The sequence below is a fragment of the Watersipora subatra genome, chromosome 2, assembly GCF_963576615.1.
Source record: "Watersipora subatra chromosome 2, tzWatSuba1.1, whole genome shotgun sequence".
Classification (NCBI taxonomy): Eukaryota; Metazoa; Bryozoa; class Gymnolaemata; order Cheilostomatida; family Watersiporidae; genus Watersipora; species Watersipora subatra.
In genome coordinates, this window is record NC_088709.1 from 30,009,927 (window position 1) to 30,033,937 (window position 24,011).

Consider the following 24,011-nt stretch of genomic DNA (forward strand, 5'->3'; position numbering starts at 1 on the left):
TCCAACAAAATATTCTATACGGGCAATGCAAACGAGAAGTAACACTTACTACTTTTAAAAGGTTAAACAAAAACCTGAAGAATGTGCCGATTTGTTTTTACTGTTTCCTTTCACTCAAGATGCAAATAGAGTGGAAAAGAAATCCAGTGCTAAGCCATAACAACGCGTCACATTGTATACTAGGGAAGAGGCCCTACTTTCGCATAGAGTTTTACCATACGGGTCATCGCCCAGCTTTCCTAAACGAGTTAGAAAATCCGCTAGTATGCTGTAAGCACATCTATGCGCTCACTTAATCGCCATTTCATATGTTAGAATGTAAAACTTTATGAATTAACATGGACTAACAACTCCTTTACATTAAAATATCTTTCAACTTTTAAGAAGTTGTCATATTACTAATTTTCAAGAGAGCGCAATAACACAATGTTTTCTCGACAACTCGTAAAATATTAAATATGTAGCTTATGAAGCTTGGCTGGTTATCAGAAGATTTGAAAATGGCTGGTTAACAGAAGATTTGAAAAACTGAAAAATTGCAAAAGCTGCTACAAAAACTGTATCACCAAGTGTATTGCTTTTTACATAGTCCTTAATTATCTCAACATCAACAATTGAAGCTTCAATGGTGCATCAACTTTCCAATATAGACAACTTCTTGACGCGGTATGTTAAAGTTCGCAGTTAAGGATGTTTTAATACTGACTATAGTAAATCTAAAATGGCTAGCAATATTATTGCTTAACCGTTATCTAATATCTGTATTTTGGACCATTCTTTGAATGCATATCAAATTGCAAGATACTTCTCAAATATCCCAGTGAGCTTACATTTCCACAGAAATTTACTGTCTATCACTACCTAAAGTGGTGAGCTTCACTATTTTACACAATACAGCTTTTTCAGTGTGTGTCCATAGACTTTCATGCAGCAATGATTGTTATTCTTACAGATGGGAGATGTAAATGTACCCATATCCACACTAAATAAAATGTTCATAGTAAAATCTCTTTTCTTGACATGTATCAGTAAGGATTAACTCCTTAATGAGTAGCTACACAACTACAAACGACAGAATAAGAAAACTCAGGACTTGGACATAAATATAGCTTTGGTATTGCACTTCTTATTAACTTTTCAAATGTGTATCATATCCATGTAATCAGCAAATGATAGGATATAAGTCGCATATATAGTATGAAATATAGAGAAACATTCACAACATTGAGTCATATAAGGGAAATGGGTTCAATATCTTAACATTATATATTATTATGAGTTCATATGTTTGCCGAAAGAGAAATTGAGATTACACTGGATACTCCATAGCTTCTTCATCGTTTCCATCATCATCCTCTTCTTCGGCTAGTAATTGTCTCGCCATTTTCACAGCCTGCAACAAGTAACATTATTCATATTCTGGTAATACCTAACAGTTCGAGTAGCAGAGGGCAGGTTTTGGGCACTGGTTCCACAGATGATAGGTTATGGTGGTAAACAATAAATCAGGAGGTTACCGTACTTTTCGGACTATAAACCGCACCCCTATATAAGCCGCATCCGCTTTATTTTCCAAATAACGATAATAAAACAATACACAAGTCGCACCTTTGTCTAGGCCGCAGATCTCAGGACTGCGCTTTTTAACGCGGCAGCAACTTTGCTGTTTAAAACGGACCAGTGCCGAACGGCAGTTTCGTATTATCCGACGCTTTTTTACTTAGTGCCTAACGGAACAGTACCGTGAGGCATTGTTTCATATTTTCTTTCACCGCTAGAGGCGCACTAACCGGAGATTCTGGTTAATGCACCCTAGCAATGAAAGAAAAGGCCAAAGAATAGCCGCACCCTTATATAAGCCGCATGGCTCAAATCATCAGAAAAAAGTAGCGGCTAATAGTCCGAAAAGTACGGTAGTCATAATGGTTTTTTTAGCCATTTATCGTAAAAAAACTTACAATGACAAAAAATGTATAGGCCTACTATTAATTGCGAGCAAAATAAGCATACGATCTTTAGCAATGAAAATATGTCGACATATAGTAGCAAATAAAGTGAAGAATCACAATTTCTAGTTCATATAAAAAGAAGCCACCATCTGATATATAAACAAAAAATTGATGCAATTAAGAAAACGCTATTAAAACACTGAAATTTTTCGTTTGGAGCTAGTAAGAAGTTTTAACATTTTCAATGTTTGCGCATAAAAAGTTGATAATTTTATTCTGTCTCATTCAGAAACCACACTTTTGTGTAAAGCAGTAGCCTAAATCCACGGTTCCATTTAAAAGCGAAGCCTGTCACTACGTCACTACAAACTGCTAAAGATAGCATACAGGCAAAATTGTTAATGTGTACACCAGCGTGAAATGGGGAAATGAGAAACTAAAATAGATTAGAATCACAACTCACCATATCGATATTTTAAACTTTATTACATGAAAAATACAAGCTTAGGTTAATAATAGTGAGACGAATGTATATCGGTAACTGTTCATGATAAACTAAGTTGATCCACAAATGATCAGAGCACTGAAAGATAGATGATAAAAATATAGCCATGGACTAAAATCATGCCAACAATGATGAAAAACACCTGATCGAGAAAACTGGATGAGTAAAATTTAGAAAAGCGACTCTGTTAAGAGAAAGCTGATTATGGAACAGATCAGCCATAAAAAATGACCCGACTGTACCAAAAATCAGTCGTAACGTCAAAATGTACATGTAGGCTAATAACCGGCTAAAATTAATTTGCAAACATACAAGACTGAGTCATCGTTACTTGCTACAGGCCTTGACAATTCGTCAGCGCAAGGAATGACACATAGATAAGACTAAAAAGGGCGATCTTGCGAACTGCTATCTAGACGAACTGACAAATATCACTTCACATTTCAGTGAGACTGATCTTTCAGAAGATCGATCAAAATTTAGTCACAAACAGTGGCTAAATGATAATTTTTAGTTTTCGTATACAGTAAAGTGCTCCAATTTGTTAATTCTTTAGCCATTGTACAAAAAAAAAACAAGTCACATATGCAAAAAGACATTAAAGATGAATGTACACAACATTTTAGAGGATTTTATCCAAAAGTATCGGTATTTTTTATTATTTGTGATTGCTTTTGATGTTTGATGTGATCTGACTGCAAGGATGTTTCAAGATTAAAATCAACAAAACTCATTAGCAGTTAAAACGATCAGATAAAAGCGAAAGTGCAATTTTGTCTATAGTTGTAAAGAGACCGACAGAATAGAGACGCGTAACTTGAACGCAATAGCTGATATCAATAGAAACAAGTAGCCGAGCAACCAATAACACCAATTCGATATGTATTTTTTTCGGACATTTTAATCACAATCAAGTTTTGACAATTTTAAACTTGAAACATCCTAGCAGTCAAATCACCTTTAAAAGCTTGTAATCACATTCCCACATAGTTTGCACCTACAACACAACAGAGTAAGACATGGTGAATCTTTTGATACCAAATAACTGTAATGTGAATTTTGTAGAAAGTCAACCTTTAAGGTACTAATGAATGATATAGCAGATGACCTTCGGATTTGCTATGCTTTGAAACTGTTCAGACAGGAATGCACAAAGGAATATGATTAATAAAAAGCAACGCCTTTGAAAAATAACTTTTACTCTTTAGAATATAGATGAAAACTTTATCACAATTTGCTGTGAAGGTTACGTGCGAAATAAATTACATTACATGAAAGTCAATTAAGTAATATGCGCATAATATGCCTAAAATACCTGAAATTCATTATAATGCTCCTTGCGTTTACTTTTGAATGCATTTTGCTTGGCAGCGTCTTCGTCGTTCAGCTCCCTTTCTTCATCCGAGTCACTGGACATTGACTTCATACTTGCCTTGGGCTGATACGGATTGGCGAGCTTGTTGGCTAAGACTTCTGAGTTGAGCATCTCAGGTGTTGTGTCACTAAAACTGGCCTTTCGCTCCCTCAAGGGATTTGGACTAGACGCTGCCACACTAGCTGTCGAAGCACTACTATCTACGACATCCTCCACCAGCTCCTGATCATACTCATGATATGGTGTGGGAGGATCGTCTATTTTCATGTGTCCATAGTCCTTGCCGGGAGGGTGATACGTCGCCAATATATTCATTTCATCCCATTGAGCGCCGCGGCTTCGCTCAGATTCACCGCTTTTGTGGTGGCTAGAGCATGGTCTGTGGTCGATATCGCAGTCATGGCTATCCTTTTTCTTTAAAATAGAGCGAGGAGGTGCAGCAGTCGCCGTATCAACCGGCACATGTACTGGTCCGTCCATGGTTGTTTATCTAGCCACAGATTATATCATTACATAAACCTGCAAAAATGGACACTAATGAAATGGTTTACAACGTTAAATGGGTCTGCTAAGGGCATTGTTCGATTTTACCTTTTTCCCTAATATCTATGTAGATGGTTAAGAGCTGCTTTCAATCGTAGTTGACATTTTATTCTAATAAATAAATGTCAGTGTTAGGAGAAAGAGATTATTCAATGGCAAAAGGGATGTGCTAACTGTATGCGACAAGCCAAAACAGGTGGCTCAACTGTTTAGCCTACCTTGTTCAACATGGTAAGGAAGCTAACAACAGTCATACAAAAAAACACATTAACTATGTTAGGATTTCATTACACATCTCAAATATATGTCAACCCATTTCTTAGGATCAGAATTTTCTTAAGTTTAAGAAAACAAGTGCACTACCAACCAATTTACAGAAACAGTAATGCATGATTTCACGAGTGCGTGCTATACTTTTTGTTAGTATTTCTACTGTGGTTTATCAAAAGCTTACTTAAAAATCTTGTTACCATTATCGTTATAGATGGCCATCAGCTTATAGCAGCTATTTTTACATATGAACGACTATACAAGTACATGTATGTATGAATATAAAAAAGCTGCCAACTTAGCAGAGCCTAAAATACACAACAGAAAAGGTATGTATTACAACAAAAAATTTAAAAAAGCTATCAAAATTTAAAGAAACCCAAAATGAGGCAAGTAGCTGGGTATAGGCCCATACCAGAAATTCAATCTTGGAATTTTTTTTGCAGATGATAGAATAAAGTAGACGTTAAATACCTTATATCAAATGAGAGTAGCGTATTACTACCGTACATGTAACAAGCTTAGAGCAACAGATAGGAGTGAACTAGGAGCTAGCTTTAGTTAGCACCTTACAGGCAGCCCAGGTAGATTTTAATGATTCAATGGCTAACAAGCTACAGTGTCAATCAACAGCCGGTAAAAATCAATACAGAGGCTAATAGACAATTAAGTTGCAATGTTAGCATAAGTTTGTCAAAATGATTAACAACTAAACTTTGTCTGCAATGATTATGTTAGAAAGTGTATTGGGTGAATGGATTACTGGTCTATTCATAGAATAGCAACAATAAGAGCAACAATGTTGAAATATAATACTCTTGATTGCACTGAGAGCATCAAATAAAGATGGCTTACCAGACAGTTTAGCGTCTATAGCAATCCATACTCAGAAAAAATTGTATGCACAAACTTGCTTTAGAACATTTACCTTAATGAGCCAATTTTTTGGAAAGTCTTCAAAAAGTATTGTAGGCATTTAGCACAATTAAAGTTTCATAAACACTATTTTAGAAAATCGTGATAGAACTAGAATAAAGCTTGAATGGCAAATTTCGAGTTAATGTTGAAAAAAACAGTTACGTTTCAGAGATGACATAAAGTTAGTAGGGCCTTATTTACTTTGTTGAAAATTTTGATTAGCCAAATAATGCAAAGTTTAAATGCTGAAACTCTTTAGTTTTTCATGCCCTTGGAAGTTCTGGTCGATAGCAATGCGTTGGAGCTTTAAGAGCCTATACAGCAACACTTTGTAATGACAAATTACCAATTGATTCATCTTAAATTATGCAAGATTTACCCTGTCATAATATTCTTTTTTTAAGTCGAACATATGAATAGTAATCTGCAGTCAACCTGGGGCCCCGATTTTCGTTTTACGTTCTTCTGGCCTATTCTAATGCTACTTTGGTGAATGAAGTTTACAAAAGCAGTTATTTTAACTTCACCGACCCGTTTCCTGATCTTCATTTTATAACCTCACCCAACTTGAGAAAATTCTCAAAATACTACATACAGTTTAGCAATCAAAAACCATGTTCACAATGAATCCACAGTGCTTGAATAACACAAATCTTACTAGCTAAAGTATGATAACTTCATTGGACGAAACAAGAGTAAGTCAACGTTTGACAAAATTGGCCTTGTTTACAAGAAACCTTTGTGTATAGGCCTAGGTATATAACTGCAGCCGGTCACAACGTGTTTATATCAAATGGCATAAACGGATCCTAATTGAAACGCATCATTACATTCACCGGCAAAGACTGCCATACAATGTGAAATTATGAATTATTGCACACAAAATTAACTCTTGGCATCATCGCTCCAACATAACTAATAGAAACTGACAAAGTAAGCCCTTTTTATGTACATTTCCAACCAAAATAGTTATTTTCGCATATCGCCTACCGAGAAATTATGGGCACAGTTCAAACATACGTAACAGTAAGGCAATTATCTTTTTACGAACGCATTGTTCAACCTTTATACAAATAGCCCAATAGTACAGTTCAAAACGCAAAGATAGGTCAACAAAAATGTTACTGCACTCATTCATTCTATGACGATGTTATTTTATAGCGACATAGATACCTATTTGCGCCTTCGCACAGAATTGTGGGTAATCGCCATGGCTGATCGGTATTCTCCAACGCCTTACGAGACTAACATTATGAAACAAGACATGATTGATAGGTATAACTGTTAGATATGTAAATAGCATAGTATCTCATAAAATAGGTGACTATAAAATTAATTGGGAAAATATCTGAAAGTTACTGATATGTATTTATTGCAAATTAGCATTAACGCATTAGACAATCTTTTAAATATAACGCTATCAAGATTATGAAAGAAGAGGTATTAGATCCTGTGAATGAGCTGTCATTTGATATTGATTAACTGGCCATACTGTGACTACTGACCATTCTATATTTTATTTACTAACACTGGTATACTAACAACATTGAATTAAAATTATTAAAAACCATCGGTTGTCACTTTACAACCATAGCTGACATAAGAATAGTAGAGTATTGTGTCACCCGCGTTAAAAATTTTTTAAAAATGACCATACTAATAATTACTAACTTGGAATCTAAATACTCAATCAACTCAGCTTGCATATATATATACACTATATATATATACTCAGCTCAATCAACGATCTTATTATCCTCTTATAGAAATCATATTATTGTAGCCACTATCAATTTTATTCTCGATTATCATATTATACCACATTATATTAACTTTAATTTTTAATTATGAGGTCAACAGAACACGATTTTCTCATGAAAACCTCAATAAATAATATTCACAAACAAACGCCGAGCGCCTACAAACAGTATCCAATATAATAGATGAATAATTGTGTTCTTTTTGTTTGATTAACAGTTTCAACGATTTTTGTGTGTCTTATAACATTACGGTGTGGGAGTGTAATAGTTTGACCTGTTTGGACCGAAAAAGTTTCATGTGTAAAACTTGCACTCCAACGTCTGTCACATTTCATGCAGGAAGTTTTTGTCACGCAGAAATTGCGATAGGAAAGGAATAGTTCTGACGTTTATTCATATTTAGATGTTCAGTAATCTTAGAATCGTTCATATCAGGCTATAAAGGATCATGTTCTCTGTTTATAGTTCGGAAAAAATCAATTTTCACAAAACATATTTAACCAATTATTTTGTCGTTTTTTTAGTTTCGTTCTGTCATTTTCTCTGCTTTTTAAACCCTGTATTGTTATCTCATGCACTGTTTGGTGAAACTGCTATAAGCTTGCTGCTTTTATGTTTGGAGAAATTGTAGCTCGTGTATTAGTATAATCATACTAAAAGCCATGTTGTTACAATATAAACTATAGGTAGACCCTAACAAGAATATTGAATGTTCACTAAATCACTATGCTCTTAAATTTTTTAATGCAAACAATCGCTAGGCAGACTGAAAAGGAAAACAAAAGTAATAGCATTGCAATGACATTATTTAGAAAAAAGAAATGTGCAATTTTTTTTAGTCTAAAACATGAACTGTTGATCGCCTCACAAAAATGTGTTTTAACAAGGGGGGATAAGTTAAATTAAATCAGTCCGATGGACTTCAAATTATTGTTCATGTTCAAATGTTTCTCATGTTCTTAATGAGGTGGTACTTATTTGTATTTATTTAGGTCTCCACAGCACGAAAATGGCCTCAGAGGGCGCTCACATTCACGGTCTCGCTCCCGATCTCCGAGACGTATTGCGAAGCCTGTGCAAAGTAAAAGGTTATACATATCCAACATGCCATTTGATCTCAAATGGAAAGATGTGAAAGACTTGTTTAAACAGCATGGTGGGTTTATTGGGCCTTTTTCTCAATTAATATTGTGTAAAACTTGGAGTCTCGGACCAGCAGTAGTTTTTGTTTTCTTCAAATGGGTTTCTAAAGGTCACCATTATGAGAATATTTGGTGGGTATTTGTCATGGGATAGTAAATACAGCAACTATCATTGCTTTGAGAGGCTAAATCGAAGGATGAAGCATTTTTCTCTGGTTTTCAATTGTTCCAGCATATGAATTGGGTGCAAAAGTTCACGTGCACGAGCGTGCATTGGCATTTTGTCTGTTGACTCTGAGCGGTTATCGGCATTCTGTGCAGTAAACCACCACGTTACATGTATGCATTTAGTATTATTATATTCTGTTTACTGCTAGCACATAAGTGAAGTGGTTGATATTTAGTGCTACTCGGGCAATGCAGTTACCACAACAGAAAAGCTCTATTAAATATGTATCTGTGAGCAAAATTTATATTTAGTTTTGTCAGCCATTTGCTCTCAATAGGAATGTCATGACTCATAATTGAGAGAGCAGTGCTTCTGTTGGTGATCTCAACCATATTTTCAAATCACCTCAAATTAATGTGTATCTGCTAGAACCACCTGCATGAAAAGCGAACTATTTGTGTGAGCTGATTTCGCTTGAGTCGTTATCAACACTGTTGTGATTTGAGCTACCAAGCGGTTTAGGCGCCGCGGCTACCACTTACGTCGCGAATGCAAGGAGTGCAGTTGTTTACATGGATGTTTTCTGATGCTCACTTCTTCCAAAACACCAGTTTGTCAAAATTTAGCATGTTAATGGCATTGTAAGCGCACCTTAACATTAGCCCTTGCTACATCGTTGAACCAATGTAGCTTATCTGACGGATGGTAAAAGAAAGTTTGCTTTTAACTTGAATGCATATTATTTCACTGTTAGCGCTCGAATAAATGATATCAACAGATAAACGATTTCTTGTATTAGTAGTGATTTTATAGATGCCTAGCAAAGGATCCCTCTGTTGCAGGGCAATACAGATCAATACAGATAGCTGTATTCAATTGTTATTCACCTCCTATGTTGGCATAGCAAAACAAATTGAAATTATTATTTGTTGTAGGTTGGTTCATATTTCTTTCTTTTTTTGCTTCAAATTAATAAGGATACAGTGTTTTGTGATGGTTTACAGTTTATAACAATTCTAAAGACAATTGAAGCTGTTTATAGTTGGGAAGGTGAAGTAAGATGTTTTTTCCTAATAGGGCCATGACAGAAAATAATTGACAAATACTGAACTAGGATAAGATGAAGTTAACTCATAATCATTGTTACAAACTCAATGCACTCCTCCCTCTTATCCCCCTTGGAAGTTTTAAATTCGCAATAAGTGATATGGTTCATAGATTTTAATTTGCAATTTAAATCTCAAGTTTTTTAGCACTCATTGCTTTAATGTGATATATTTTAATAAAGTATCGGATGCTGACTATTGGCTATTGAAGGCAACTCCAAATTTTGTCCTTAGAATGCATTTAATCATTTCCTGTTTACCTTAGTTCATAGATGTATCTTCCTCTATGCTTGCATCCTCGTTGTAATGGGATTCCACATTTGATTTTACAAACAGTCGGGGACTGCTATGTGACACTGTATGACAGAGCTGATGGCAAGCCGATGGGAGCTGGGCTGATTGAGTTCAGGGATGTCAACAAGGCGCAGGAAGCTGCAGACAAAATGAATAGATTTGAAGTCGGTGGACGAAAAATAATAGTCCGGGAGGTGAGCCTGTTTGGGATCCTACTGAGTTATTTTACGTATAATCTTCAATAGGACTTGCTTTGCCAGTAAAATTTACATTGTAAATAAGCACACAGATGTCCGGTTTTGATCGTAAATTTTAATAGATTTCAATTCATTCTATTGATTAAAAAAGCTGCACTTGACTGTTATGTTGTTTGTCAAATTACACTCAAGTTAGTAAAAAAAAACAATTCAGGAAACTGAAAGGGACCGAAGGCGCCACGCCAATGATCTCAAATCGGACAACAGAGGGCCGATAGGAAGAGGTGATCGAGGCATGGATCATCCAATGGACCGTCGAGGCCCACCACCCATGGGAGGTCTTCCCATGAATTTGCCACCCGGAGTGACACCCCAGCTTCTTACATCACTCGGTATACATGAGGGACCTATCACCAATCAGGTCTTTGTAGCTAATGTAAGTACAAGCTTAGTGCTGATAAATACGATACCATAAGTCTTACCATAAACCTATTTGTAGTTATCTTGTCTAATATCTGCTTGTCTAATATATCTTGACATGCCATAAGTTTCGATGATAGTCCTTCAGTTTGTGAACACTGAGTATTCTGTCAATCAATAACCCTTATCTAACACTCCCACTTCATTTTATAGCTAGACTATCGATGTACAGAGCAGAAACTCAAAGAGGTCTTCAGTATGGCTGGCTCAGTCACAAAGGTTGGTCTCTTATTATTCATTCATATTGCCTCTCTTGTCCGTTAGTTCAGCCCCTCAGGAGAAAAAGGCTGTATATACTGTAAATGTGAGGTAGTTGTTTAGACGTTGAAGCTAGACACAGGGCATATGTAACAGCAGTTGGTGGTAATGAAAGTCTCATTTGATCAATACCAGTTTCTTGGTTGATTATTTGGTTGATAACACTTGTTGCTAGAGTCAACTACAAAACTGTCCAGTTTTGATTCGATCGCAATCAGTATTACCAGTGCTATTTCTGGAGTTTTTTTAATTATATATATACAGTGAAACTCGGATAACTCAAACTTCAAGGGAATGAGCAAAAGTGTTCGAATTATCAGAGTGTTCAAGTTATCAGAGCACTGTCACAAGTCCATGTATTTACTTATTTATTAGTAGATACATGAACATATACAAACTATAATATAAATCAAAAGCACAAATGGCTTGTTTCAAATTAAATGCTTCTAATGTAAAGTTTAAAACGTTTTTATCAAAAAGTATAGAGATTTTTCTATCACTTGAGATTGGTTTGTTGTTTGAGGTGATGTTATTGCCAGGACGTTTTTTAGATTGACATTGGCAAAACTTGATTGTTGCTGAAATGCTCAAAAGAAAAGACATCTTTTTCTTTTGAGCGTTTTACCCACGATCAATTTTGCCGATTTTTCTTGAAGTTTATGCAAAGATTAACTTACTTTACCTGGCATTCGTTAAGAGCAACACTCCGAGGCAGTTCAATTAAAAGTTTTACGAGGTTTTACGGTACATTGTATATCACTAACGTTTTTTGAATGGATACTTATTGAATGTACACACGTATTCTGTGTTTAGGTCAAACGATGAATAGTTTTTTTAGCTAAGACAACGTATACGTTTAATTACCACAATTTTTAAAACGTTTTCAACATTCCGACGTTGATTCAACACGGAATCCACGTCGGAAAACTATTCATCACGGGCTAGCCGGGTCACGCACTCAAGGATTCTCGCCACGCAAATACAAAACAAAAACAACACGCTTTTTTTGTTTTGTATGTGCGTGGTGAAAATCCTTGCGCCCGTGACCCGTCTAGCTCGTGGTATTCATCGTATAACAGTATAAATCAAATTTCACCAAACCTTTAGAACAGTCGTTGACAAAAATATTTTGCCGATGGAGGTAGTAACGACGCTTATGAATTACGAAAAGTTGAGGTTTACCTCTATGGCTTGGAATAAAGTGATTTTCTAAAGCGATAGCAACCGTTTCGGTAGCCGTTGGGCAAAAAACAGTTCGAATTAACAGTGTTGAGTTCGAGTTATATAGAGCCATTTATCATTGCGTGGGAACGGACCAAGCAAATCCAGTCGAGTTAACCATGTGTTCGCTATATCCGAGGGCGAGTTATCCATGTTTCACTGTATTTATGTCTATACAGTCAAACATGGATAACTCGTCCACGGATAGCTCAAACACATGGTTAATTCGAACATTTCCTGTGGTCCGTTCCCACGTAATGATAAATTGCTATAGATAACTCGAACTCAACACTGTTAATTCGAACTGTTTTTTTGCCCAACAGCTACCGAAACGGTTGTTTTCGCTTTAGAAAATCACTTTATTCAAAGCCATAGAGGTAAACTTCATCTTTTCGTAATTCATAAGCGTCGTTATTACCACCATCGGCAAAATATTTTTGTCAACGACTTTTCTAAAAGTTTGGTGAAATTTGATTTATACTGCGATACGATGAATAGCACGGGCTAGCCGGGTCACGCGCGCAAGAATTTTCGCCACGCACATACAAAACAAAAATCGCATGTTGTTTTGTATGTGCGTGGCGAAAATCCTTGAGTGCGTGACTCGGCTAGCCCGTGATGAATAGTTTTCCGACGTTGATTCCGTGTTGAATCAACGTCGGAATGTTGAATGTTTAAAACGTCTTTAAAAATGTTGTTATTAAACGTATACGTTGTCTGAGCTACAAAAAACTATTCATCGTTTGACCTAAACACAGAATACGTGTGTACATTCAATAAGTATCTATTAAAAAAGCGTGAGTGATATAGAATGTACCGTAAAACCTCGTAAAACTTCTAATTGAACTGCCTCGGAGTGTCGCTCTTAACGAATCCCAGGTAAAGTAAGGTAATCTGCATAAACTTCAAGAAAAAACGGCAAAATTGATCGTGGGTAAAACCCCAAAAGAAAAAAATGTCTTTTCTTTTGAGCATTTCAACAACGATCAAGTTTTGCCAATGTCAATCTGAAAAACGTCCTGGCAATAACATCACCTCAAACAACAAACCAATCTCAAGTGATAGAAAAATCTCTATACTTTTTCATGAAAACGTTTTAAACTTTACATTAGAAGCATTTAATTTGAAACAAGCCATTTGTGCTTTTGATTTATATTATAGTTTGTATATGTACATGTATCTACTCATAAATAAGTAAATATATGGACTTGTGACAGTGCTCTGATAACTTGAACGCTCTGATAATTCGAACACTTTTGCTCGGTCCCTTGAAGTTCGAGTTATCCATGTTTGACTGTATATACTTTATTGGACAGTTCATAACTGGTTATGTAGAAAAACTTTTTACATATGATACCACAAAAATTAATAAATAAAATTTATTGCCGTGCGGTGTACTATTCCCTCGCAAAAATTGTGTATTGAATTAGATAGTGCGGCTCCTTCTTGTGGAGCTGCACTATCTAATTGTGAGCTTCTATAAATTTCAGGAAAATACTTGAGCGATTTATCACAATGGCCGATATGGCTATCGCATTCAAATGGTTTTTCTTGGGCAAATATTGTTGAATCGCGTGACATCGCATCTATCTCATTCAGCTTGAGTGCAAGAATGACAAGGATGGAAAGTTTCGAGGGATGGCTGTTGTTGCTTTTGAAACTCCACTAGAGGCTCTACAGGCCATTAGCATGTTTCATGGACAGACGCTCTTTGATCGAAACATGTCTGTCAAAATGGACAAGTTGGCAAGCGTGGAAGAGAAAAAACCATCTCTACCCGGTGAGGATAGTTCATTCATATTGCAAATCCTGTGGAGCCTTGTCTTATTGCAAAAAAGTGCTGATTCACAACAAATTGTTCATCTGATAATCAAATTTAAATAATATTTTAATTAATAATATTTAATAACGTTCTAACTCTTCTTTTGAATATTTATATATCACGTGGAAGTAGAATGTAGCAGTGTTAGCAGTACATCTCCAGATGTACTAACAATGCCCTTTTATATCACAGAGGGTCTCAAAGGTATAGGATCAAGTCTACCTCTTGGTGGTGGCCCCATGTCTGGACCAGGTGGTTTTATGGGCAGTAAGTAGCGCTAACACTTTTTCTTCTCATGGCATATGATATAATTTGATGTTTTAAGCTACGTAGCGAACTCTGGTTATGTTAGCCTATGATTGTAAGTTAGCTGGCTCCTTGTTTAATACAACCCCGACCGATCAGTTTTTGTTAAAGCTTCTGTCATTCGTTAACTCATTATTTTTGCTGGCTCGTTTCAGGCTTAGGGTCTGGCATGGGACCTCTCGGTGGAATGTCTAGCACTATGGGTAGCCTCAGCGGTAAGTTAAAGTTTCATCTCTTGACAATCTAGTTACAACCAAACAAAAAACGCAGAAGCGCTGGCAATCTGGAACAACAATGCGTAATTGTCTGCTGTTGTAGGAAGTATGATGATGGGTGGGTCTGGAGGAAGCAGCAGCATGGGAGGTATGTCTAGCAGTGGCGACTTTGGCTCTGGCTTGGGAAGCCTTGGAGGATTTGGCTCAGGTCTCGGCAGCGGCGGTAGCAGCTCGATTGGTGGTCTTGGCTCTTCGGGCAGCAGCTATGGCATGGACAACCTTGGAGGCGGGTCACAGAACCTCGATGTGAACCTAAAAGGTCAGCAAGCGTTCATAGAGTTAGTTGTTGCTACTCTATTGTCTTCTGTCCGGTGTTTGTGGACTTTTTTACTCTGATTAACAGGACTGGGAGACCTGAGTGGCTTCGCAAGTCTCGCAGCAAATTTACAAAACAATCCGGAGGCATTTAATACTCTCAGCAACATGATGAACAATATAGGTGAGTCTACAAACACTTTTGCTTGAACAATAAGTTGTTTTCTATGATACCATTTGAATTGAAGTTAGCACTACTACAGTTTCTTAGAAATATATAACATTGAACTGTTGTCCCAAGCCATTGTTGATATATAACAAATAAGCTATTGTTAACTTGGAATCTACAGAATGTGAATTTCTTATGGTCCCTCAAAGATATATATATATATATACATGTATATATACAATCATGTATATATCTCTGTTGTACATATATATATATATATATAACAAACTGTTAATATTCACTAGTGTTACACGCTACGAATTTTTGTCGTATTTCTCATCTTCGTAGCATGTAAATGGTTTCAAACGTCAAATATTTAATTCTTCGAAGCAATTCAAACCTCCGATTCGAGGGCGGATATTTTTGAAGACATCATATCAACAACGAAGTACTGCGTATGATGTAAACATCAAAATTCGCATTACTAATGCATAAATCTTTGCGATCGGAGGTTGGATTTTCATCGTCTTCATTGGTGACATCCTTACAGCATACCTACACAGCTCTGTTTTCAATGCACGTGTTTTAAAAATACCCCCAAAATAAAAAATATCATTTGCGAATTTGAAAGAAAAATATTCCACACAGTTTGACGTTTGACCTTAGACGCATTTTAAATTTTAAAGCCGCGATATAAAATATGCGCCCCGCTGTAGCTAAAAGCGCCAAAGGCTGATCTAAAAAATGCGAAGTTGTGCGACAATTTCTTCCTAGCATGTAAACTCGTCAGCTACGAACAGTTGGGAGTTGTGCGACCACTCCTTCATATCACGTAAAAATGTCCTCCTCATTCCTACGATCAAAACCGCAACTTCGAAGCTCAAAAATTCGTAGCGTGTAACACTAGTGATTGTCTGCTGCTAGCTCATTGATTACGTACGTTGGGCCAGTGTCAGTTGTCATACTTTCCTGCCACTACTTTGTGCAATTTTGGCCTACCAGGTGGTGGAGGTGGGCGTGGCTATGGAGGTCGCGACTCGGGAATGGATAGAGGAATGGAAAGAAGCTCATTGGACAGGATGAGGCGCTCCCCGCTCAGAGGGATGAGCGATACTGGAGAGATAACCAGTGTCTTCGTTAGAAATGTGAGTCGAGAGATGCAAGCAGCAGCGTTGAGTGTTCATAATATTTATCTTATCACATTTTTGTTGAAACATGAGTTTTGGCGCGACCCAGTTCCTCTCAACATAGTACACTTTGCTATTATCACATGCTGGCTTATGTGTACACAGTGTTGAATATTTTAGTTAATGCCAGGTCTTGACTGCCGCAACAAAATAGCCTTGTCTAGTTCAAGACTGAAATCTTTTCAAGCTGTTATCATTCCTTGGAAGCGTGATAAGTTGAGAGTATTGACGATGTATATAGGCTTCCAATTGTAATTGCAAGCCATGTGCGCATATCAGTCTAATAAGCATTGCTTCCTTTATGTATGATATACCTAATAATTTATGTTCAGGAGTTTGGTCAGTGTGGCCATGGTTCACTAGTGATAAGGTCTATTAGTGACCTGGTTTACTAGTGACCTGGTCTACTAGTGACCTGGTCTGCTATTGATCTGGTCTACTAGTGATTTGGTCTTCTAGTGATTTGGTTTACTAGAGGTACTAGTGATTTGGCAAGTTTTAACGCGTGCTTTCAGCTGCCCTTCAGTTATACATGGCAAATGATGAAAGAGACCTTTAAGGCTGCGGGAGAGGTTCAGTACGCAGAAATAAAGAAAGATGAAGACAACAAGTCAAGAGGCTTTGGTGTTGTTCGGTTCACTTCTCCTGATGAGGCACGTCGGGCAGTCAGTATCCTTGGTGTATCACTCCTCTGCCCCTGCTTATCTCGTACGCTGCTGGTCATCATTCCATTTCATCTGTCACTATGTACTTGCTACCCTCGAGTATTCAAGAACTATTTTTCAGTATAACTCTATTACCTGCCAATAGCCGTAATCTTATCTGTCTGTATGTCAGAGATTATATCCTTCAAGTCCGGCGGAGCTAATCTTCTTGGTAATCTTAATTATAAACAGCCCCACTGCACATTTTAGTAACTGATCTTTAGCCATCACGTTAATCTTGAATTGCTGAGCTTTAGTTCAACCAAGGCATAAATGAAAAATACTTCTACTCTTTTGTAGTTCCTTCAATCAGGTCTAGTGAAAACCTATGAAATTGATGTTCACACGCTCTGTTTTAGGATATTGCTGTCTAATAGCATTAGTCTAGCATCATGCGAAGTTAATTCATTATGTCATCTGTTTTATATGTCAAAACTGGCGTTGAAGCAAATATTCTAGTCAAGACATTGTAATTCGCTGTACAGCTCAAAAATCTTTAATAACTCCTTAACTAATATTAGAAATAATTACCCTCACTATATTAAATAATTTAAAATAAACTAAATGAATTAGCAAGGAGATAGATAGGTTTTTGTTACTTGATAATCAGGTAAGCCAGCAAATGTGTAGACACGGTGGTGCGTAGGTTCAGCGGTAGAAGTGTTGATAGCCATGCGCAGCATAACTCACTTTCACTTAGACTAGGTGAGGTTTAATTTAGCCCAGTTGTATTATTTTATTTAGCCCAGTTGTATTGTCTTATTTTGCTAAAATCATTCATGCTTTGTTGTTCTCAGTTTCTTCACTTTTATTTACAAAGCTACAACTATTTGGGATATGTTGACTTTCATATACTGAATGTAAATAGTTAAATATTTGCTCGAATTTTACATTTTGGCAAATTCACATGTTGAGACGATCCGTAAGTAAACATTTGACTGTACAGGTATGTGGTTGTAAAACCGTTAGCATTCACCAGAACCATGGTAGAGGTTTTAGGTTACAAAATTCAACTTGACCCATAGCAAATATGGAAATAAATAAAGTATAGGTTATCGCTTGGTATTCTCCTTAATGTATTGTTCAGATCTGTTCAATAAGACAAGGGTGAATGGCAGAGAGCTTGAAGTACGCCTGAACATGGCGCCAAGATAATGGTGGCAGTTATTCTGCATCCGACTACAGGTTGGTTAAAGTCATCTACCAAGCCATCATCACTCACAATAGATTTATCACCCACCGACTGGCCAATCCTGTTCGTTGTTGCTCTTCGTACCTTCATACGGTCCTTGTTTCGATCATCCATCGAGGTCGGGAAGCAGAGTTGTTACTTATCGTTCATCTTAACTAGCGATTACTGGTGATTTCATAGACACCTCGGATTCAGTTCGAATCTTATTACAATTATGTACATAGACATCGATGTGAATACATTGTAGTATAATATGGTATTGGTACTGACTTATCGTTCAGTTTGATAGCTATTCCATTTATCGACTGGTTGGTAAGGCCTGGTCTGGTTTGCTCCTTATCCACTTTCGTCGTGGCAACATATGCTGCTTTTTAATGTATTTCTTTGTGCTAAAAGGTGGCATATTGAATATCCTCAATACATACACTCCTTTCTCATTTCAACTCGGTTTGCTCCTTGTTTTAAATTCTCGTCTTTGATGTATACCCAGACATTTTAGTTAGGTCATGCATGTTGCCTAAAATTTGTTGCGTTCACCTGTCTTTTTGAGACGATTTCAACAGGTGGCCCTTGTTTTCCTATTTGGCGTTTCCAAAAGACGTTCGGTTGCTCAATTCAGCATCTCTGCGGTCTTGGTTTTGTAAGCTCAAATTTTTACAGCAAATTGGGCTCCAAAAATTTATCATTCTGGTACCCCAAAACTTGAGTTATAATTAATGTCAATGATATTTTGTCTGGGTCTTTTGGAATACATACTTATTATTTACTGTGTTGGAGTTGTGTTTTGCGCTGATTTTATTGTCAGCAATCGTAGATAGCGGATTAACATAAATACTGCATTACGTCGGGCTATAAGCCGCTTGTCTTCCATGATGCAGTTAGTCGCTAGGTTCTCTATTTGTACCACGCTGCAAGTCTGGCTGACTGCTGCTCAATCTGAGAGACTTAGTTGAAGACAAGTTGTTTGTACTGCAAGTTCCGTCCATAAATGAGCTGCACGTAAGTCTTTGTTTGTTTTGTAACATATCTTGTTCTGTTCTGCTAAAGATTTTTAATCAATGGATTGTTCAACTTGATAATATCGATGATTTTCTTGCTTGCTTCAATTAGTCAGTGCTGCATTCATCTAGTATCTGGTGGTAGAGAAATCGTTGACCATACTATTTATTTTGCAATAGCGGATTATACTGCATGCATCAAACAGAGGCAAGTAGTATTGTTAAAATAACTTTGGTGCTTTGGTTGTTACAAGGTAAATAGCTCCATTGTGGTATGCGTTACGTAGCTTCATACCATGCTGGCCCTCCAGTCGGAGGGTTCTTGCAACCTTCCATTGTGTTTGACATGTGATTTCTTTCCTATTTCTATCATCCTTGTCGCAGGCTGGCAACATTTTCGGATTGTATTGGCAGAGACTATAACTCTGCTGGTTATTGTCCGTCTAGTCTTTGATTGGTTACATTTGTTGTTGCAACAACCAATCATAATGAAGGTGATGCCAATCTACAATTAAGGCAACTCGACTGCCTCGTGTCAAAAAGTGCTCCGGACATCAAGGTATTGTACGTGGGCTCTAGTAGCATTGTTGGTCAACGCTGCTAGACTCACTTTGAAGTCTTCATGCTAGTTTCTCTCTAGTCCATCACATGCTCTTCAAACCATTATAGACATGATTGTGACAAATCTATTGCCAACTTTTTGGTTTAATGCAAAGCTGTTTCGGTCGACTTATTCTCTTTCACCCGATGTTTGTTTCTTTCCTCGAAGGCATGTGTATTTTATGTGATTTTATGCTTCGACAGTCAGGGGCGACTGGGTTTGACTGCCTACTTCTAGGTTGATCTTTTGAAATTATTGGTCCAAGCGAGTACATGCATTATCTTTTAGCATTATTAATGGTTCTTGCTCTTCTCGTGCATTCAGCAAAGTGTCAGCATTTTCATCATAATTTATCTTTCAGGTGAGCGTCATGGTTTGTGCAGGAGGCTCATGAAGGTGGATAGCTTCTGAACATCTAGTTGATGGGTCAGGTAAGCTTTAGCATGAGCTATGAAACTTAAAGATGAGCTTAAACCAAATTTTAGTAGGTTTTATCAGAAAGTATTGGTATTTTCTATCATTTGCGATTGTTTTTGCTATTTAAGGTGATCCGCCAGCCAGGATGTTTCAAGATTGAAATGGTGACTGTTAAAATGCTCGAAAGAAAAATACTGAAATGATGTCACTAGTTTCACGGCTGTCTGTTTCGTTATTGATATCGGCTATTATGCATGTCGATTCTGCCGGTCTCTTTGCAGAAGTGCAGCTATTAACGCAATAATCACACTGGTGCTTGAATTTGTGTGTTTCAACCATGATTTAGTTTTGCCGATTTTAATCTTGAAACGTAATGTCAGTCAGATCACTTCAAACATAATAAACAATCACGGATGATAGAAAAATAATAATACTTTCTGATAAAATATATTTGACCTTTGTGTAAGTTGAGCTTTAATGGTTGAAAGCAACAACCAAATGCCTACTGCGTAACAAACTCTCGCTGAATGCTAGAAATATCTGTATTGAATTGTTTCTATTTTATCAAGTGCATATCGTTGAAAGCTGCATCGTTGAAACCTCTTACCATTTGCATAAGCCTGTACGATTTTAGCTCTAGTTTCTCTTAGATTTCTTGTGTTTTTCTCAGTTGCTATAAACATGTGCGGTTTCTAGACCAGTTAATCGTTATGAGGAAACTTTATTGCATGATGCTGTCAATGTGGTTCATATTCAGAGCGTGGACCAACATGAGCAATTGGCAACGCTATCAAATCGCGTTTGTGCATCGGTGAGTATTTGTCGGCCAGGTTGTTTTGGTGATGCAACATTTTGGAATGGTAAGGTTGCATGACTTAGAAACATGGTGCATCGTTAGCTGCATCAATGTTAAGTTTCACGCAGCGAGTCAGAAGTTAAAGTCCGCCTGGTGTGAGTTAGAGTAAGTTAACTCGCATATTTTTATCACATACTCTTCCATTGAATTTGGTTTCCGTCATTGAGTAAAAGTAATAATGAAAATAGTTGGTGTTTCACTAATGTAGTTCTTTTCATATCGCTTATTGTATCATCTTCAACTCTTCGCATAGTTTGCTACCATTTATTAGTTCTATTACTGTATGTAGTCAGTCTAAATATTCATCACTGTTTATTGTTTTATGGAACAAATGAAACAAAGTATTATGTATTTTTATACAAATATCTGCTCCAGCATTCAGTGATATAGACATGCAAAGCAATTATTAAAACAAGCAACCTTTCTCCGTGTTGTTTGACTGTAACGTAACAATCTATCTAAAACTGCCATGGTCACGCAACAAACAAACACCTATGAAATCTGGCAAACTTACCTGTTGTTTTTATCAACTTCATGTTGTATGGGTTATCAATATTTAAAAACCCATTAACGTTGTGCCTAACGTTATTTGTTGTCCATTGGTTAATAGTATTTCCAAACTTGCCTTTGGCTCACCCGTATTGCACTAGTATACCTGGTTATTTATGTAAACTTTCAGCTCTTACAAGGCCTGTTATGTATTATTCATGCTATCACTTCGTGTAAAAATAAAAATGTTAGCCAAGGTGTCCATGACTTCCTTTTAAATCTATCAGTTATATTATAGGGTTGATGGCTGTAGATATGAGAAGATGAATCCGCGATGGTATGCCAAAGAGGAAGTTCTGCAAGCAGTGTCTTATCTTCACCTTACCGATTATCGATAGCCTGTCCTGATTGGTTAGTTGATTACCCTTTAGTTTCATTTAAATGACTGTCTTATTCCTAATAGCGGTATTTGTGTGCACAGGTGTCCATTCACAGTGGTACATCTACTTCCTTTTAATTTTTGACTTTGACGTGATGCATATATCCTGTTATGTTGTTGGAATTTATTATTTGGTTACTTTTGTTTGATATCATTCGGGCTACAGTTGCCAAACCTCTGCTGACCAAAGTACCTCTGCTGACCAAGGTGAATTAGATTATACTCCCAGGTTTTTCTTCCAAACCAAAATATGTTATAACCAGTATTAACAAATTGCTTGCTGCTTGTAATATAATTATTATCATTATTCTATGCTGTTGCAGGATCTGTGGTTTGTCTGAGTTATCTTCCCAATGTGAATCCAATGTGGAGGGCTAGGTTCATCACTATTGACCTCGGGAAATATTTTTTTGCCAGTTGAGCATGACCTTTGATAGTCTATGAAGTGATTTTAAGCACATCTTTCTTTGTCATACGGTCACATGTGCAGTCGTGCATATTTATAACACTGTCTAAGGATATTGTCTGGAAGCCTCTTGGGCAGTTATTTGAAATCTTTTTTGATTGGTCAGCCATGGATGAATATACATATGCATGGGCTCAATGTTGAAGAATCTCATACTGAGCTTTTCTATATTATGGTTGGAATTTTGTAGATATTTTGGTCAGTGGCTGCCATTTCTTAAAAATTATACCTACAATTTCTCTGATTTGAGGTACGCCGCAAAATGCGAAACATTGAGACTTTTTTCCACATAGCCTTCACGAACTTTTTATGTTAACATATTTTCTGGGCCCTTACAACCCATTTATGGTAGAAATTACCTTGTTTGGTACTCATGCTGAATGTTGTTAATGTAAACTATCTTTCAACTAACAAGTAAAGTGAAACAGAAAACTGTAATTTTAACTCAAATGGATTTGCAGAACCGGAGGTATTGTAACTCCATGTTGATTGGCGGTGTATTCTTAAACTGTCCCCCCACTCCGATGTTATTTTCAGTTTGTTATATTGAAAGCCTTCCACTCTCAAAAACTAGTTGCGCGAGATGCTCTTGATGGAATAGCTGCCACTGACCCTATTAATGTTTTCATTATAAATGGTGTTGAATGTGTGTTGTTTCTCCTAAATAAAAACACTTGCTTCCTTTTACAACTTTATAGCCTTGAAGGTGATATGGCTCAATGGATTTGAGGGTATTAAATTTGAACTCTATTATGCCATTGTTTCAGTCAAAATAGTACATCAGTTGACAAATGGGCAGTAAAAACCTAGTCTGAGAAGTTGTCTATTTAAATCAGTGAAGCATACTTATGTTGTAAAGCCTTCCTGTTTTGAGCAATTGTATCTAAGGCATCATGAAGTGACAGGAAGATGCAAGATTGCATGCGATTTTGGCAATGATATCTGCAAAGTTTATTTAGATCGGAAATCTGTTTGGTGGTCATATCTAGTTTAGCCTATCTTACATATGCTGATGTCAGCATAGCGATCGTGGTATTTAATTACTAGCATTCTGTCGACTAGGGGTTTGCGTTCATCTCTGGTTTGTGTTCATGTTCTTGCTGAACATTAATTTTATTACACTTGTGGAAAAATATATTTTTGTGCAAATTATGACAAAGCAACTTATGAAAACCTTATGGAAGCATGGCTCACTCCTTAGTCACCCTGATCTGTAAAGGATTTATTGTCGCAGTGTCACAAAGCTGCTGCTCTTGTGATTTTATACAGAAACATTTATACGAATATATTGATAGACACTGGAGCATGCTTATTTCCATGCATTTTCAGATATGGGTATTAGAAATAATGAGAGAGTGTCTCGGGGGTCACCCTCTAGGAATTTAACTTGCATCTTTAAGATCTGTTAATTTAACTTACCATTAGTTCCCAGGGGATTCATTGTCCTCTATTCATTCCCAATGGCTAGTCTGAGATGTTATACAATGCACCCTTTCCACTGACATACACATTAGTAAAAAACTACCTCTTATCACTTCATCACCACAGACTAATTGCCCCCTTTTTTGGCTCATGAATATCCCTTTCCACTGTGTGGAACTTGATGAGACAGGTTGGGCCCCTATCCACTGCACTAAGCTAAAAAAAA

The 24,011-nt window shown here is 36.8% G+C and overlaps 3 protein-coding genes across 6 annotated transcripts in view; 1 reads left to right on the plus strand and 2 right to left on the minus strand.

The window, feature by feature from the left end:
* LOC137386763 (non-lysosomal glucosylceramidase-like) overlaps positions 1 to 177 on the minus strand; it is a 59,939-nt gene extending 59,762 nt beyond the window's left edge. For 2 of the 3 annotated variants that reach the window (XM_068072895.1, XM_068072896.1), the window contains exon 1: positions 50 to 177. The gene's annotated coding sequence lies outside the window, so the exon portion shown is untranslated. The remainder of the gene's footprint in view (positions 1 to 49) is intronic. The other variant, XM_068072897.1, reaches the window with a different exon arrangement.
* A 929-nt stretch (positions 178 to 1,106) lies between these two features.
* On the minus strand, positions 1,107 to 6,617 carry LOC137387286 (protein phosphatase inhibitor 2-like). Its single transcript, XM_068073639.1, has 3 exons — positions 6,551 to 6,617; positions 3,770 to 4,348; positions 1,107 to 1,393 (listed from the first exon to the last, which is right to left on the minus strand). The coding sequence occupies exons 2-3, from the start codon at positions 4,307 to 4,309 to the stop codon at positions 1,310 to 1,312; spliced, it is 624 nt and encodes a 207-aa protein (XP_067929740.1). The 5' UTR covers positions 4,310 to 4,348; positions 6,551 to 6,617; the 3' UTR covers positions 1,107 to 1,309.
* Positions 6,618 to 6,749: 132 nt separating this feature from the next.
* On the plus strand, positions 6,750 to 23,047 carry LOC137386977 (myelin expression factor 2-like). Of its 2 annotated transcripts, XR_010977858.1 has the most exons (16): positions 6,750 to 6,835; positions 8,313 to 8,476; positions 10,074 to 10,225; positions 10,443 to 10,664; positions 10,862 to 10,927; positions 13,787 to 13,967; positions 14,202 to 14,276; positions 14,471 to 14,530; positions 14,634 to 14,849; positions 14,934 to 15,029; positions 16,017 to 16,159; positions 16,717 to 16,870; positions 17,993 to 18,090; positions 20,058 to 20,127; positions 21,757 to 21,869; positions 22,221 to 23,047. XR_010977858.1 is itself a non-coding variant. In XM_068073232.1 (13 exons), the coding sequence occupies exons 1-13, from the start codon at positions 6,771 to 6,773 to the stop codon at positions 18,058 to 18,060; spliced, it is 1,662 nt and encodes a 553-aa protein (XP_067929333.1). In that variant the 5' UTR covers positions 6,750 to 6,770; the 3' UTR covers positions 18,061 to 18,540. The 2 variants fall into 2 exon arrangements, 1 of the variants encoding a protein (XP_067929333.1); XM_068073232.1 differs by lacking the exons at positions 20,058 to 20,127; positions 21,757 to 21,869; positions 22,221 to 23,047 and having other exon boundaries at positions 17,993 to 18,540.
* Positions 23,048 to 24,011: the final 964 nt, after the last annotated feature.